General features: G+C 40.6%; 1 protein-coding gene across 3 annotated transcripts in view; it reads right to left on the bottom strand.

Annotated features, from left to right (window-relative positions):
* Positions 1 to 18,121, bottom strand: part of LOC148401390 (voltage-dependent calcium channel subunit alpha-2/delta-3-like) — a 75,423-nt gene that overhangs the window by 22,831 nt on the left and 34,471 nt on the right. For 2 of the 3 annotated variants that reach the window (XM_088367741.1, XM_088367743.1), the window contains exons 11-23: positions 16,663 to 16,741; positions 12,051 to 12,184; positions 11,362 to 11,379; positions 7,436 to 7,507; positions 6,957 to 7,037; positions 4,719 to 4,793; positions 3,924 to 4,007; positions 3,777 to 3,848; positions 3,021 to 3,082; positions 2,883 to 2,950; positions 1,501 to 1,546; positions 183 to 280; positions 9 to 102 (exon numbers count right to left, since the gene is read on the bottom strand). In XM_088367741.1, coding sequence (XP_088223867.1) covers positions 9 to 102; positions 183 to 280; positions 1,501 to 1,546; positions 2,883 to 2,950; positions 3,021 to 3,082; positions 3,777 to 3,848; positions 3,924 to 4,007; positions 4,719 to 4,793; positions 6,957 to 7,037; positions 7,436 to 7,507; positions 11,362 to 11,379; positions 12,051 to 12,184; positions 16,663 to 16,741 — 983 coding nt within the window. The remainder of the gene's footprint in view (positions 1 to 8; positions 103 to 182; positions 281 to 1,500; positions 1,547 to 2,882; positions 2,951 to 3,020; positions 3,083 to 3,776; positions 3,849 to 3,923; positions 4,008 to 4,718; positions 4,794 to 6,956; positions 7,038 to 7,435; positions 7,508 to 11,361; positions 11,380 to 12,050; positions 12,185 to 16,662; positions 16,742 to 18,121) is intronic. The other variant, XM_088367742.1, reaches the window with a different exon arrangement.

The following is an 18,121-nucleotide window of genomic DNA, read 5'->3' as shown; positions in this document are numbered from 1 at the left end:
TGTCATACTCGGACTTATTGAGCACCAAGTTGGTCCAATATGCCTCTAGTGGGGCAGTTACCACTGCATCAAAAAGCACCTCTTGAACCAACTCCTTATCACCTGAGAGAGAAAAAAACAGGCATAAATTGAAGCCAGAAAAATACCACAAATAAGATAAATTGTTCATGAATTTTACAAACATCGCAGTTGGGGTTCATGTCCGCTGAGGTAGCGTTTGATTGCCTCTATCTGGGTTAGGTAGCGGTGCTCTGGGTGATCATCTGTATTGCAGTACGTCCTGTTTCAAGACAGATGAATAAATGTAAATGAAAATAATTTTATTTTTTATTCATATGTGATGGTATCTGATGACAGATGTTTTGATATGGAGCAGTTTCACAATTACAGTTTAAAGAAAATTCCCCAAATTAAAGGCCAACTACCGTATTTTCCGGACTATAAGTCGCAGTTTTTTTTTTATAGTTCGGCTGGGGGTGCGACTTATAATCAGGAGCGACGATATGTGAAATTAGTAACACATTATTACTTAATCATTAACATATTACTTACTTACTAGTATATCACTTCACATGTTATTTTCACACTAAACCGCATAAGAGCACTCTAGGCCTGTGGAATAATTGGAACTCCAACTGATGATGAGTCTGACGTCAGCGCCGCATCTAATTCTGGAGTCAGCTGAGTTGTGACAGTGGACAAAAATTTCGATAGATTTAATGATTTGGAGTGACAGGATGGTTCGATAAACTTGTGATTTATTTATTTGATATATAGTTCATATATAGTTATATAGGCCTGTGGAATAATTGGAACTGCAACTGACGACGAGTCTGACATCAGTGCCGCATTTTCTTCCGGAGTCAGTGGAGTTGTTTATAAGTGACACGGAGGACGAAGATTTCGATGGATTTAATGATATAGGAGTGACACAGATGGTTCGATAAACTTATTTATGTTATAGTTATTTGAATAACTCTTAATATGTTACGTCAGGCACGTTCTCAGTTTCTCTTTTATGTGTTTATGTAACGTTAACATACTGTACTGTTCAGCCTGTTGCCTATTAATGTCTGTTCTTGGTGTTGGATTTTGTCAAATAAATTTCCCCAATACTCAGGTGCGACTTATGTGTTTTTTCCCCTTTATTGTGCATTTTATGGCTGGTACGACTTACACTCCGGTGCAACTTATACTCCAAAAAATACGGTAAATATTTATGGAAGACTGGCTGCAATGTCGCAACAGGGTACTGTCTTTATATTTGCAGCATAACTCATCATTCAGGATCAGTAGCATTATATATGTATTTCAGGTTTCCTTTTCCTGACTGGATAGAAGCTCAACAATGTGTCTGAATTCAAATTATTAAATTTAACAACACTACTTGCCAAAAAAATAAATAAACTGTGAGCGCAACATCTCATGACTAAGATTTTTTTTTTTCATAATGTTGACTGAAACAACCCAAACAATTTTTTTGTCTTTTTTTACTCTTACCATTCATCTGCAAGGGCTACATCAGGGTGCTCTAAGTCATGAAGACCTGTAAAAAAAAATATATATATTAAAGGAAAATAGATGATTTGAATAAGCATTTAGTTAAGCCGGAGAAGGTGTTTAAGTGCAGCATGTGTGAAAAATGTATTTGGTGTCTGGTTTTGGCAGGACTGATTGGATCAGGAAGAGCCAAGTCATGCTCAGAGTGCTCCCAATGATGGATATGTTTGGAGTTACAAAGAGACCACCGTGACATGAATATTTACATGCATGAGGCTGGAGATGGAAGTTAGACACTGTGGTTGACATAAGCATCTATCAAGATATAGTCAACTCATCTAAAGAGTCACCAAAGAAATATTAAACTTTGAGGGTTTTATGTTACATCTACTACTTCAGCCTGAGAAGTGGAATTTTACGACCTATGATGACTTCTACAAATTGTGAGGTTTGACTTGGCAACTTTAAGCAACTTATTCAACAACCTATTAGGAGTTTTGTTGCATTCAAAACACAAATTGTCAGTGGTAACACCAATGTTTGTAGAATGACGATGCACACTTTGCAGCACGAGAGATAAATAACTCACAGTGAAAAAAAAAGATGAACGAATCAATAGGATGACTACCGAATGCACTTTTTTGGAGGAACTGCGTGTGAATGTTGGATGATAAACATTTGATATTGACTTGTATGTAACAATGTTGAAAGATATTGGATGATGTGGAATGCGATGCAACAACCGGGAATGACAACGATTGATAATAAAAATTACTGTATGATATGGAAAAATATGGCTCCAGCACCCCTGCGAGCCTGGTGAGGATAAGCGATTTGGAAGATGAATGAATGAATGAATGAATGAATGAATGAATGAATGAATGAATGAATGAATGAATGAATGAATGAATGAATGGTATTGAAAAATATTGAATGATATGGAAAGATGTGGAATATGAAATTACAGGAAACCATACATTGGAACCCACACTCTTATTTGAAATCCTACTTTGAAAATCCCAAGCCTACTTTGAAGCACTATGTTGAAACCCCAACCTTAACTGTGAAACACTAGACCCTGCTAAAACTTGAAGTCACAAACTCTGACAGCTGAATTTTGTAACCAGTATCTTTATAGCTACTGTTATGAACTGTGACCCGATTTTGAAACACTACCCCAACCACATTAATCAATATGATTACTTTAACCTCCCTCATGAAAAGATTATTTTTTCCCCAGTTGAGTTGTACAAGTTATTGTTTGATTGATGATAATAATAATAATAATAATAATATAAAGTTGAATTGACGTGTGTACACTTTTTATACCCACTACATAAAATTATATGACAATAACAACAAAACTACTGTGCATGTCATACCTTCTTCCACAGTCACGTTCCCTGCGAAGAAGAACTTGCCGTGGCCTCTGGAAAGAGCTACTCCAAGACTAGCAATAAAACAAATCCCTCCTCTTTTAATCTTCATTGTGCAAAAATAAATGTCCAAATGTTTCTCACCTGAAAGGTGTACCCTGGATATCTGTGTAGTAGTAATCATTTTGCAACACCAGCACGCGCTTCTGTAACAAAACGGACATGAACGATCTCTTGTGCCAGTCTTCATAGCCACAGCACTAACATAAAGCAGTTTAGTGTTGTACAATTTGCTGCAGCATGGCTCCATCTAGTGGTGATAGGACTATACAGTGGTGCACTGTGAATTTGTTTTAATTAAAATTGTGAATATGAATGAGTGCTGTGTGTGCATGAATGTGTATACTGTATTTGAAGATATGTATTTGCATATTGAATGCTTATTAATCAGCTGAAAGTACAACGTTCTCTACAAAGCTTTAAAAGTGCAACGCAAAGCCAGACGTACACACACGCACGTACACACACGCACGTACACACACGCACGCACACACACACACACACACACACACACACACACACACACACACACACACACACACACACTCTCTCTCTCTCTCTCCCTCTCTCTCCAAAAGACACATCAGGCTGCTGACTCTTGTATTCAGCAACATGTGCCTGTTGGAGATAAGGGGCTCACACACTGAGGCAGACACACTCGTGCATGCAGAACAAACCAAATCAGACTCAAATTCCCCAGTCAATAGTGTACACCGCTGTATAACCTCTTGGCAAAGTGGTCTTTCTCTGCTAAGTGCTGCTTTTGAATTTCCATTCAGAAGCTTTAGAAAATGGGTTTGTTTGCAAAAAGGAGAGTGTGGGGGCGGGGGGCGTGCTCACCCCTTTGTCGATACTCTTTTTCACTTCCATTGAGAAGGTCCCCGTCTTTCTGTTGACCATTGCGTTTCTCAGCTATAAGCACAAAAGACAGTGGTGAGAGTCCAACATGGGTTTCATAATGGTGTTAGAATAACAGCAAAGTCTCACCGTGTCATCTTTGTCCTCCCATTCGACCTCAGACAGATCTACACTGCTGTAGTTTGGCTTCCTTCGCTTTTTGCCGTCGCCATACTGGTCAGGCGGGAAAGAAATTATGATGGGATGATTTCATCATACATGTCCAAAAATGTTTTTTTAATTGGTTCAAGTGTGTCACATTCCGACAGATGAGCGGCACAAAGCCAACAGCTTGCAATACACATTACGTTGTGTTTTATCCTCTATTTCAATTTGTTACCCATCTGTGTGTCAACATGTTTTTGTGCAGCGGTACCGAATGTGCGTACGAGGAAGTCTTGTTCGTGTTCATCTATCAGCGAAGATGGCTTCCCAACCCTCATTAGTACTCCTCATCAACATCTTTAATTAGATCACTATTAAACCATCTGTCCAGCTGTCTCACCAACTGTTTTGTCTTCTTCTCCTCCTCCTCATCTTTTCTCATGTCAGCCCTCCATTATTGCTGCATTTTTACAGCCTCCGTTCTCCTTCACTCTTCTTGCTCAGTTAACACAATAGCGTTAATCATAACCATTCAGACATTGTATCTTTGAAGTGGAGGACTGGGTCACACTTTCCTCAACTACAAATCACAAATGTCTATTTTTACTGTATGTGCCCATTGACATCCTGATGTGACAGCAAAAAATGTTTTTACTTGACATGAACTCATAACTAATAACTAATTTCTATTGAGCAATATTTTTCAACAATAACCTCTGCAACTTATATAGGGTGGCTAAAATAGAGCGGTTCATAATTAGTTTAGCAACAAGTACTTACAAGTGGCCGCAGATCTGGATGGGTAAGAATGTAGCCATTGTTGGTGATTGCAAAGGCATAGCCATGAATGCCCAACTAAGAGAAAATACACACACAACGTAAAGATAGATAATCAATATCAATAAATATCTAAAATTAGCAAAGTAAGTTCACAGACTGCCATAAAGGGTCTCACTGTAAAAATGCTAGCATTGTTCTTATAGTTATTTTGGAAATGTGCTTCTTCATGCTGACGTTCATTATCTATTAAAAACAATTTGGAATAGTTTGGATTACCATGTTTTTCTCCAAATTATGATTAGATGACAGGAGAAAGTCCTGGCTATGATCTACAGCTTAATGACACACTCCTAACTACAATAATGAAAAAGAAAAAGAAAATGTACCGTAATTTTCGTAATATACTAAGTCGCGGTTTTTTTTCATAGTTTGGGTGGGGGGGCGACTTATAATGAGGAGCGACTTATATGTGAATTTTTTCAAAAATTTTCCCCCCCCAAAAAAAAGTGGAACCGCGATGTAGCAAGGGATTATTGTAATTTGAATTTCAAGTGACATCAGCAGCGCGGCGCGGCGTGGCGGTTGTTTACAAAATGGACAAAAATTGATCACGGGATGACGAAGATGACGAAGGGCCCCACGTACTACCGGCATAATTAGCAGCTTTGTTTCTAAGTGACACGGAGGATGAAGAGTTTGAAGGATTTAAGGATTTGGAGTGACACAGAAGGTTTGAAAACCTATTATGGCTTTTACGCACACCTGGTCCTACTCTATGGAGCTCTTTCACCTCCGTGGATAGAAGTCGGGGGCCGGCGCTCGGCCGGGTGGCTGTCCGGGGACGGTGGATGGGGCTCGGTCTTGGCTTTTACGCACGCCCTGTCCTATTCTATGGATCTCTCTTCCACCTCCGTGGCTGGAAGTCCACGCCGCCACACGCCTGGAAGTTTGTTTTGTTAAATAAAGAGGCGTTTACCAAACCCACGGCTTTCCTTGTACTTTGTTTACGCTACAATATAGTTATATACTAGATCTGTGGAATAACGATGAGGCTAACGTCAGGGCGCACGCGCGGCGTTGTTGACTAAGGACGAGGAATTTGATCGATGGATTTAATGATTTAGAGCAGTGGTTCCCAAAGTGGGCGGTACCGCCCCCCTGGGGGCAGTGGAAAGATCTGGTGGGGCGGTGAGGACGAAGGGGGCGGTAGGGGGGCGGTGAGGACGAAGGGGGCGGTAGGGGGCGGCAGTCCGAAGTCAGAAGTTGAAGGGGGCGGTAGGGGGGCGGCAGTCCGAAGTCAGAAGTTCGAACGTTTGTTTGACGACACATGTGCAGTAGGACGAGTCAGTCGACAGGGGGGGGAGGGGGGGGGACGGACGACGATTTGTACACAACATGTGCGGTAGGACGCGTCGGTCGACGGGGGGGGGGGGGGGGGGGGGGGCGCTAGGAATTCACTGGGGAGCCAAGGGGGCGCTAGTCTGAAAAAGTTTGGGAACCACTGATTTAGAGTGAACAGATAGTTTGATAATATTATTGCTTATATAATAGTTATTTGATATCTAATTTATATATCGTTATATGGGCCTGTGGAATATTTTGAAGTGCAAGCGCCGTCAGCGGCGCACACCCATTGTTGACAAAGGAGGATCGATGGATTTAATGAATTGGAGTGACACAGATGGTTTTATAAATGTGTTATTTATTTAATAGTTTTTCATAATAACCCTGAATGTTACGTCAGGTCCGTTCTCACCTCTTCGTTTGTGCTTATGTCACGTTAGCATACCTATCGTTTAGCCTGTTGTTGCTCGTTCATCATGTCTGTTCTTGGTGTTGGATTTTGTCGAATTTTTTTTTCACGTTATTGTGCATTTTATGGCTAATGCGACCTATATTCCGGAGCGACTTTTAGTCCGAAAATCACGGTATATATTCATTTATCTTTTAATTTAAATTGTTATTGAATTTAAAGAAAAAAAAATGTCTCTATATAATACATAAACAACAGGGAACACAAGCATCAAGTAGCACTGCTGTCCATGCTATATAATTCACTTGATTATTTGATTATTGCATTGGAGCAAGAAGGCAAGAACAATAAGCATCAAACCACTATATGAAAAATATTTTCTTCATCCTCGCCGCAATTTGCAACTCCAATTACCGAGTCCATGTTCGCATGAAGTCTGTATAATTATAATGGGCCTTTGTACAAATAATAATAGCATCGTATACCTTGTATTTAGGAATAGTCTTGAGGAGCTCTGAGACAGGGACATCAGTTCCTACCACACCAAGCAAAATGCCATGGTTCCGCTAAAAACACAAAATAAAATACAAAAAAAACCAACATTTGAGAATTATTTGAAAAGATTTCGTGCAGCGCACACTTGGAAGGTAATCCACACGTTGATTTAAAACTTTGTACTAATCTATTACAGTGAGCTCCTGGATTGACATGTTAATTGAGGTGCCGCGCCAGACAAATGTACTATAAGGACCAATTGTTGAAAGTAGTCTGAACAATTTCAAACTGATTTTCCTGACAAGTTTATAAAGGCTAAGCGCTTTTTGAAAGATTCCTATAATTCAAGATTAAGTGGGCCTTTCAACTCAATCCTTCATGCAAAAAGTAAGCAGTCAAAGAAATGTTATTTCACATTTCTTAGAACCTGGCAGCGGAGTCATAATGAAATAATGGTGCTGATACTTACAGTCTCATTTTTGGTACTGAACACAGGCATTGCCACGGTGGTCATCAGAACTGGACCTTGACCGTCATCCAGCTAAATATATATCAGGACGCAACAAAAAGACAGAAGGAGGAGGGGAAAAGAGGGAAGCAATAAAGATCATCACGCACTTTGTGTGAAACGGCCTTGTGACAATTTTTTTCAGCTCTTTCCCTAAATAGCGGACATGTGAGTAATTGTGCGTCAGACCGGGTCATTCTCAATTATCTTCTTCAGGCTACATCCAACTTATATGACATGTTTTATTCATGTTCCGTATTTGACTTAAAACGTGTTCAATCACAGCCTGTCTTTGATCTCCTTCAGAATAAGCAGGCAGTGCTTTTAGCTGGGATGTGAGTATCTTTCCTCCCTCAAGACTGTTGGAATAATTAAGATATTTATCTTTCCAGAGGCTGCCTGCCTACGCTTGTGACTTCGATTTTTTGATGAAAGCTTGACGGCGTTGTGTTGTGGAGACTGCTCACAATCTGTTACATGGTTTTCCGCTAAGAAAGCATGCATATTTAGAAATGTTCTACTTCTGTAGATATGCAATGTCAACACTTATGCTTGTTAACCCTTCAACATTTGGAAACATGTCGGTGTCATTTTAAAGTCCCCAAAGTCCCAATGATCATCGTCACACACACATCTGGGTGTGGTGAAATTTGTCCTCTGCATTTAACCCATCCCCATGTGATTTTGATCCATCCCCTCGGGGAGAGGGGAGCAGTGAGCAGCAGCGGTGCCGCGCTCGGGAATCATTTGGTGATCTAACCCCCCAGTTCCGACCCTTAAATACTGAGTGCCAAGCAGGGAGGCAATGGGTCCCATTTTTATAGTGTTTGGTATGACCCGGCCGGGGTTTGAACCCACAACCTTCCAGTCTCAGGGCGGACACTCTACTACTATGCCACTGAGCTGGTCTTTGTATTGTAACTAACTAACTAACTAACTAACTAACTAACTAACTAACTAACTAACTAACTAACTAACTAACTAACTAACTAGCTAATTAACTAACTAACTAACTAACTAGCTAATTAACTAACTAACTAACTAACTAACTAACTAACCAACCAACCAACTAACTAACTAATCCACCCACTCACTCACTCACTCACTCACTCACTCACTCACTCACTCACTCACTCACTCACTCACTAACTGAAACAATGGAAATGTCTTCGAGACGTCTCTATTTCACCAGTGATTAAGATGATTATTAAAAATCACATTGGACAAGATCCAACACTATTGACAGGGTGGATTATGACAGGGTGGACATTTTTGGCGAATGTTAGCGTTTAAAGAACACATGATGGACCTTCACTTATCGATATGATTCCGTAAGCAAGCAGTTAGTGTGTGGTTCAATAAATACAATTTGAAGTTCCGAAAGTTTTTTTTATATCAATTTCACGATGACAGAGTGGACATGTTAAGCCTGAAAACATCCGACAGCACACGTAATATGATTAAAAATTAAAAAAAATAAGCATAAATATCTACTCTGCAACGAGCCACTAGCCCAAGAAAAATGCAGGTCATGCCAATGAAACTATCAGAAGGTCCCTTAAGGAGGAATTCAGCCCATAATGACAGGGTGGACAGCAGTTCGAGGGACATGTGCAAAATGTTTGTTGTGATTATAAAAATAGAATATACATGTTATGAAAATGACTCAATTTGTTGTGGACAATAAAGTGATATTGATGAATCATTTTGAGAGACATTCTACTGGTATGAGTGCAGATGTTTGATCATTTGTCATAAGATCTCAGAGTTCCATTATTCTGCGACTGAGTGATTATGATGAGAACACCAAAGGCACCTTATAGTGATATTGATCCAGCTATGGTATTGTTTCTCCATTTCTGCAGCAGCAATCACCTAAAACTATTGTGTTACAGAAAATATTGCACATCCTCCAAACATCACCTCAATTTCACCGCCAGCAATAACAGGTAATGACAGGAAACTACTAGCATCCATCGTGTCTCTATCAGACACAGAGCGAAAAAGGAAGCAGTGACCTGAGCTTTGACAGATGGTAATAGCGACTGAGGACACAGTATTGGACATCAAAGGGAGGAAAAAGTACACCTAAGTACTAGTGCTGTAACGATGGACAACCTTGCTGCTGGAAAAATGGTATCGATCAAAGGACAGAAGGCAATGAGTGGGACCTCATCTAAAAATAAAATAAATCCATTTCCAAGCTCAGGTACCAAATATTGGATCATATATCACAGATCTGAAAACATGAGCTTGGAGTTGTTGGGGATTTTCCTCAACAGTTGCCATTCACTGGCTACCATGTTGTGCTTGAATGCTAATTCGTTTGGTGGCTTGTTCTGCTATGGAGGGAGATGAAAAAGTGTAACAAGTAGATAAAAGGAGCAGCACGGGGACAGAAAACGGGCAACATATTTAAATGTCAAAATCACTGTGAAAGCGGAGCTTTTACTTGCCTTGACGGTGAAAGAATTTGCATGGTCATAATCTCAAAGAAGACGGAGAACCGTCCGTTAATACTTAATGGGACTCACCAATATGTTGCCCAAATTCTAGAATTGGACCTGTTATCTGGATTTGCCTTAAGGCCCAATCCTTACTGAAATCTTTTTTCTAATGCTCTCAAATAATATGCTCACTACAGAGAATCTTTTTGTTCACTTCACACTTTACTAACAGCTCGTGACCACACCTGTAAACCTTTGACCTCAAAAAGGAACACTCAGTTGGACAGAATAAAATAGTTCTACACAATAGATAGGGCAGAAATTGATGCCCCTTTTTCTGACAGGACATCCTCTTGGAGACAGAAGTAAACAAACATTGCAATGCTCCTCTAAAAATCCAAATACACTCCCATGCCTTAAATTTAATGTCTCAGGGGACGCCTTGTAAAGTAGCTTCATGTGACAAATGCAAATGCTTATGGATGAAGTGATCTTTGTTTCCTTGTAGATTGAGCTCAGTGGTGGTTTGGCAGCCCAGGTAGGCGCCTTCATAAAAGGCTCTCAAGATAACTCCACACTTCAAATCATTACACATACATTATTGACACTTTGGTAATGCTATGCCCTTAGTCATAGACTAAATGATATTGAACTGCCACCCCACTCTAAAACGCTCCCCACTCACGCACTGTATATGGGCTTCACTTTTATTTACGCAAATAAGCACCATGGCCAGAGCTGTATTGGGAAGATAGCAGGCAAATAAATACTGTAGAGTTAATCTTAGCCACAATTGCGAGACAATACTGTATCTATATGTGATTTCTGCTAAGCTGCTCTGGTGTCTAGCACTCCAACAGTGTGAAATGTCTGCCAACCGCCTCATGCGGCTGCACTCTCTGTTCATATTAATTGTGTAATCAAATATAAAACTGAAAAGGCTTAAAGAAACAAAAGCATCAGTGCAGATTATCCCACTAGTCATTATAGGATGCTGAATTTCCATTTAGACTATGGAAATAAAAGTTAATTCCGAAAATACGATCAAGACAAATACCAATGACGTGCTCGCTTTCCCATTAAAATACATAAATAAATAAAAAATGTTGACTCAATTATGATCACACTGCTGCCAGTCCTGAAAATTGTGTCATGCATGGCTGTTACTGCATCACCACTGATGAATGAAAGTTAAACATTTACTGTGTATAGATGTGTTGGCATATTTGACCAATCATGCAAGAGAGACACTACCAACAACAAGCACATTGGATGCTTTGAAACCACAGCCTACAAAAAAGACACAGTTATGTGATAGTTGTTTTCTTCAATTATGTTGCCTATTGTTGTGGAATCTGACAACAAAATCACATACACCACCAAGCATCAACACAACACATCACAAAACGGCAACAATCTCAAAGCTGAATTTTTATTTACCTTTTGTGCTTGAGGGAGCTAGGGCCAGTTCAAGTGGGAAAAGAGGTAGAGGACAGGAAAAGTCACGGCTTTTTTTCTTATTTTTTGATTGGCGACAGAAATTATGCCCACTCAATAGTGTCCAAAATGCTACACAACTGAAACTTTTAATATGGAGACATAAGAGTGACAAAAAAACCAAACGAAAAAAAACACTATAGACAAAAGTACATCAAACTCTCGAAATATTTTAAAGGTTTTGTGCAGGACTTTGAGACTAGCAATCAATCTGAAATTTAAATCTACTATAAGGTTTTTAGCATTCTTTTAGTTGTACTGGATCTGGCTCTGACATAGCTGCTCACTTAAGCCTTGGCAGAGGTCAATACCGTAAAGTGTTTGGGGGACAGGTTGAGTAAAGCGACAGAGAAATGGATAATTAGAGTTGTTTTGTAGCATCTCCAAAGAACCTTAGAGCGCTAATATCGGTTTAGCCCCACAACACAAAAAGCAGCTCATTCGCCTTATTATTCCATCTGTGTCATACACACAACACAGGCATGTGTTGCGACACAATCAAATTGAGTGTTAAAACCACTTCTTTGCTCTGCTCAGTAAAAAAGTAAATGCAGACTTGAAAAAAACAAAAATAAAAAAATTGTTGGTATCACTCTTTGACAGACTGTGTAAACTTGAGTTCAGCAACTTACCGTGCTATCAATGTAGGCCTCGGTCCAAACGGTATCATGCTCCCTGTCGATCACCTTGGGACGACTCAGCACATGGAGGTACTCCATCACATTCTCCTGGACATCTGCCAGGGTGGATATTTGAGTGAAGTAACCTGTTGTTTAAAAAAAAAGAAAGAAACTCCGTGAATTTCAAGAAATATAGTTTGAACTGGCTGCTTTTTCTCACTTAGCTACCACTCAGACTTCAGAGATACAAATTACAATTTCTTTTTTTTTTTTTTAATTTTAAAAAATCAATATCCCAGAAAAGAAAGAATCAAAATCTTTTCAGAATCATCACTTGTGTTTTACTTTTTTTCAAAATACAGTTCAGCAGGCAGCGGACAACTTTGAGATGAAACTTGATACATGTTCACTGATGATTCCAAGCACAAGTGAAAGGAAAACCAGCATAGGCCTGGGGATATATATATACTAAGTGTTATTTGTATACTAAGTGTTCTTTATGTGAATGTTATGCCATTTCATCCAAATGTGACACTATTTCCCATATTGTCAGCATTGTGATGCTAAAGTCTATGTGCAGGAGGGAATGCACTGTTATCTCAACAGGGGGCAGAAGGAATCAGGGAAGCAGCAAGTCAGACAGAAAGGACAAAAAAGTGACAAGGAGAATAAAGGGAATTAAACCATATTCCCACCCGTATAAGAAAGCAAACTTGCAGCATCACCATGAGGCAGTCAAGGAGAAAATCATAGCTAGAGGAAATAGATTTGGGAGTCAGGCGGTGACTTTTATTCCACATGGAGAAAGGGGTCAGAGCCAGAGGGGTCGAGATTAATGCATAACAGCGCCAATGTGAGGTGTGATGGGGAACAGTCAATCAAAACGTACAATAGGCAATGGGGGGCTTTGACCTTTGTGGTAAAAATAGTAACATTCCACACAATCCCAGGCAGGGGAAGTACTTTCAGTACAGTTTAGAACTTTGACACATATACATGACCAATGACAATGACAAATGACGCATTTGTTAGTTGTGGGTCTAGCGGCTAGACATGGGCAAACTACGGCCCGTGGGCCACATCCGGCCCACGGGGCCGTTTAATCCGGCCCACCAAACCTGAATAAATTGTATTATTAAAAATTGTTTGGGTCATTTTTCTTGCAATTACTATGTTTCCTCAATAGATGTGGAACCGTCTGCTCGCGCATTTACTCCCGGAAGCCGTGTCAGAAAGCTCGGTGCGCACTCACAAGTGCGTGTACGTACTAAGTAGTACGGACCCGGCGCACTCCGCGCTTTATTTCCATCAGTGCCAAATTTCGAGTGTGGGCTGTGACGTCAGCATTCTTGTAATTCGCACAATGAGCTTTCAGATAAGGTTTTACGCTAACGCCACCCACAAACCTTCCCCTGGAATCCTTCCATTAAAATGAGTGGCCCGAGGAAAAGAAAGGTGGACACTGAGTGCCGAGTGTTTAAAAAAAGAGTGGACCATTTGGCTCGACCTACGTGTGTGAGCAGACGCTCAGCCACATGAACGTCAACATTGCCCATCACATGTCTAGGTTAATGGACGGACACCTCGGCTCTATCCTAAGAATTACCACAACAAATTTTACTCCAGACCATGATGGCCTAGCAAAAAAGGGAGAGCAACAATACAATTGATTTCTTTAATACTTTATTTAGAAATATTCGTTCACTGATTCTTCAAGATGATGTATTCTGTCAGAATGTTTGCCGTTTTATGTGATTTCGCCTCATTAGATAAACATATTTCATAAATCTGACCTGCAGGTGCTGAAGTGATGGAAACTATTATTCATAATAACAGTGTCATATTTAATGAGAATCACTGATAGTAGTTTTTTGGTGAAATCTTTTTTTAATGCTGTTAATAAATGCATTTGTTTTCAAAAAGCTTTTTTTGAATATCCATGCTTTACTACCTGTTAAAAGTAACAACCTTTTATGCAATGACCTTTACATATCATTTCTATTACTTCACACAAATACTACATCCATCTGCTCCTGGTTCGGGCCCCCGGTCAAAATTTAGAACCCAATTCGGCCCGCAAGTCAAAAAGTTTGCCCACCCCTGGTCTAGCCCACCAAAATGGCAACCGGCTAGTGCGTTGCTGGAAATCCTCAAAAATTCATAGCCCTTTATAGCCAGAAAATACAAAACCGTAACATTTTATTAAATAAAAGGGCTCAAAGCAGCATTAAATAGCATTACTACTAATTGTACTAAGTTCATCTTGTTTTTCCTTTTTTTTAATCACTTCACTGGTTTCTTTTATATCAAACAAATTGTTTTAGGTTCATTACCTGACATGTTTCGGCGGTTTCTTCCGCGTGAGCATTTCTACTATATTCTTTTCATACCAAGAGAACGGGATCCAGCTTTAATTTCACCAGATAGTCACTTACAACACATGCGTGCGAACACACACACACACACACACACACACACACACACACACACACACACACACACACACACACACACACACACACACACACACACACACACACACACACACACACACACACACACACACACACTGAAGAGGTTCACATAAGGCACACAACAAGCTGCCTCAGTGTAGCAGCATCGTTTATCAAGGCGCTGAGTGAAGAATGACTGGTCCCTCCGGAGGCCTAAGGGCGTCCTTTGGGCTGAGCCACGAGGGAGAGGGAGATGAGCTGGCGAGCAAAAGAAAAAGAATCCTCCTGCTTTCAGTGATTCAGTACACCTGTTATTGTACAGGCTAGGAGAGCAGCGGTATGAACTCTTCATGATGAAAGCATTTATATGTTCTAATGGACTTCTTGTGGCACCAGATAAGAATACACACGAGGTGATGACAAAAGTTGACAAAGGATGTCATGAGTTGTCTTAATTCTGTGTGGGCTTTCTTTTTAAGTACATAAGCCAGGGGTCACCAACACGGTGCCCGCGGGCACCAGGTTGCCCGTGAGGACCGCATGAGTCGCCCGCAGGACTGTTCTAAAATTAGCTCAAATAGCGCCACTTGTCAGTGAGCTGCATCTATTTATTTTACAGTCAAACCTTGGTTTTCGAACGTCCTGGTTCTCGAACAAATCGGAATTTGAACAAAAAATTCCAGATTGTTTTGCTTCGGTTGTCAAACAAAATTCGGTGGTTGAACCTCGCGAGATGAGCCGGGAAGACCCGAGAAAACCCGACCGCGCGGCCCTGATGCCGACTGACTCCGTTCGTTGTTATTGTATTTTCGTTACTTTGAGGATTGTATTAACCCCTAATCATGCCTCCAAAGAAAGCAAGTGGGAGCAGTAAAGCCATCCTAAAACACAAAGACGCTCTTAAAGCAAAGCGAGAGTCAGCGCCCGCCGCGCTGCGGTTGCGCGATCGGACCAAATTAAGCTCCCTGCGCACTAAGGTCCATTAGAATTTTGGAAAGTACATCAGGACTTTAAAAATATTTTCTAAATTTCAGCGACGGCTCTGTCACAATAATGCGACCAGCGCGGTGCCGTTGCGCAGTGAGCGACGCGCTACGGTTGCGCGTTCGGCGGGCGGTGCGCTGCAGTTGTGCGATCAGACAAATATGCGCAAATGAAAAAATGATTAAAAAAAGGCGTTTTTTGTTTTTTTTTGTCTTGAAACGGATTTAAAAAATGTCCATTATTTGTAATGGGAAAAATAGATTCGGAACTCAACCGATTCGCTTCTCGAACCGCCTTCTAGAATGGATTGTGGTAAGAAACCAAGGTTTAACTGTATTTTTGCTATTCTTGTTAAAATCACATTTACATGTGAACTGTAAATGACAATAATAACACATAGTGAAAGCCAAATTGAGCAAATTGGCTATTTGAGAAGTATGTGTCAAACTGGTAGCCCTTTGCCTTAATCAGTACCCAGGAAGTAGCTCTCGGTTTAAGAAAGGTTGGTGACCCCTGACATAAACTATAAAAAAATAACTTTCTGTTAGTGTCTAACACCAAATTGGCTACAATAAAATGATAGAATAACTAATAAATGATCATTGACATTCACAAATAGAGATCTTGATGTTCCTTATTAAACTACTTCACTTCAATCTTCTGCATGGACTCCAGAGAGTCAGTTTCCTCCTCTGCAATGTCAAAGACTGAATGTGCCTCCTCCTGCACTGATTTTAAATCAGAGATGCTTCCCAGGCAGCCAATCAGCTACGTTTGCACCGTTGTGGAAATGAACACTGCACGCAGCTATGAAAATATCAAAAGAATGACAGCTTTCAGCTAGACTTGCACTGGGCATGAAGAAAGGGCCTGAGACATGATTCCAGTAGGTGTCAGGTTCATTCCACTTTCAGCCAGCAAATTGTCAAGTGTGCCTCCATACACCGCATTGCTTCCGTGTGCATTCAACAATACACAGAACTAGACTGGTTGGTAAATAGCACACACTTAAACATACAGGCACACAGGCTCATCCTCTTCTTGAAGACCTTCAGGGACTGCACACAGGTCAATACCCAAACAATTATCACATTGACTGATGTTTTTGTGTACCTCAAAGTAACAGATTGCAAGTTCTCTGAGCACAAAAATGATTTAAATGGGGGAGCAAAGTATGTTGATCCCACCTTTGTTAGCACATGCCATCCATTTGAGATTATCTGCAAAGGCTGACTCTCGGCCAATCAGGTAAGGGAATATGCGGACCTGTGGACAAAGAGCAGATAGCACCCGTCAGTCATCTTAATCATATTTCCACAGGGCCCATCCCACTAGCATGGGGGAGATAATGCACTCAAAAAAAGCTAGTGTGTTCATTCTGATTAGCAGGCCCCTTCTATTGATATAATAACAGATTTTTCCCTCCATGAAACACAGCTTTAGTTTATTTGAATTAATATCAATGTTTATGTGTGTTTTACTGTTTTATTGCTTTTATATTTTTAATAGTCTGTTTTTTTTCCCTGTCTTTTGAGGTCTTGTTTGCACTGTAGCAGTTTGAGATTTGATGTCAATTGTAAAGTGCATTATAAATAAATTTTATTATTATTATCCATCCATCCATTTTCTGAACCGCTTAGTCCCCACGGGGGTCGCGGGTGTGCTGAAGCCTATCCCAGCCGTCAACGGGCAGTAGGTGGGGGACATCCTGAACCGGTTGCCAGCCAATCGCAGGGCACACAGAGGCAAACAACCATTTGCACTCACACTCACACCTAGGGACAATTTGGAGTGCTCAATCGGCCTACCAAGCATGTTTTTGGGATGTGGGAGGAAACCGGAGTGCCCGGAAAAAAACCACGCGGGCCCGGGGAGAACATGCAAACTTCACACAGGGAGGGCCGGAGGTGGAATCAAACCCGCACCCTCCTAACTGTGAGGCGGACGTGCTACCCAGTACTCCACCGAGCCGCCCTGTTATTGTTATTATTATTATTATTATTATTATTATTAATATTGTGAACCCAAAGAAGGAACAAATTGATCAGTGAGGAATAACGACACAAAATGAATGTTTTTTGAAAAAAAGCTTTACAAAATGTTAAAACATCACCTTGTCAAATATTTGTATAAAGTAATCAGAAGACCCTCAATACAAAATCGGCTGCCGCAGGTATGTTTATACAGAACGTACTTGGAGCAAACGCAAGCTTCATGAGCTCAGCTGTCATCGCACCCAATCCTGTATTTTTCCTTGCTTTTTTCTACTCTTGACAGCGTGAGTGTGCATGTGCGTAAGTGTGTGTGTGTGTGCGTGCGTGCGTGCGTGCGTGCGTGCGTGCGTGCGTGCGTGCTTGTAACTAGTGAATGGGACACAGCACATTTGAACGAGTGCGTGTTTATCCTTTTTTAAAAGAGTGCACTTGAAATAAGTGTATCGTAAGAGTTGCTATGCAATTACACTATGCGGACAAGACACATTAATACAAATACAAACTTGGAGCATTTGAATCATCAATGTGACAGTGTATGTCAGTATGCTTAGAGTTGATCCATGGAAGCCGATAGAAAAGAAAATTCTCAGAATTGCACTTTAGTGGTTGTTGTGAGGTCAAACTACAGGCGACTGCTTATTAAATATGAAAG

This window comes from Syngnathus floridae, chromosome 2 (assembly GCF_059516105.1).
Source record: "Syngnathus floridae isolate MCC-2025c chromosome 2, RoL_Sflo_1.0, whole genome shotgun sequence".
Classification (NCBI taxonomy): Eukaryota; Metazoa; Chordata; class Actinopteri; order Syngnathiformes; family Syngnathidae; genus Syngnathus; species Syngnathus floridae.
Note: the sequence above shows the minus strand (reverse complement) of the source record. Positions and strands in the feature narration are given on the sequence as shown.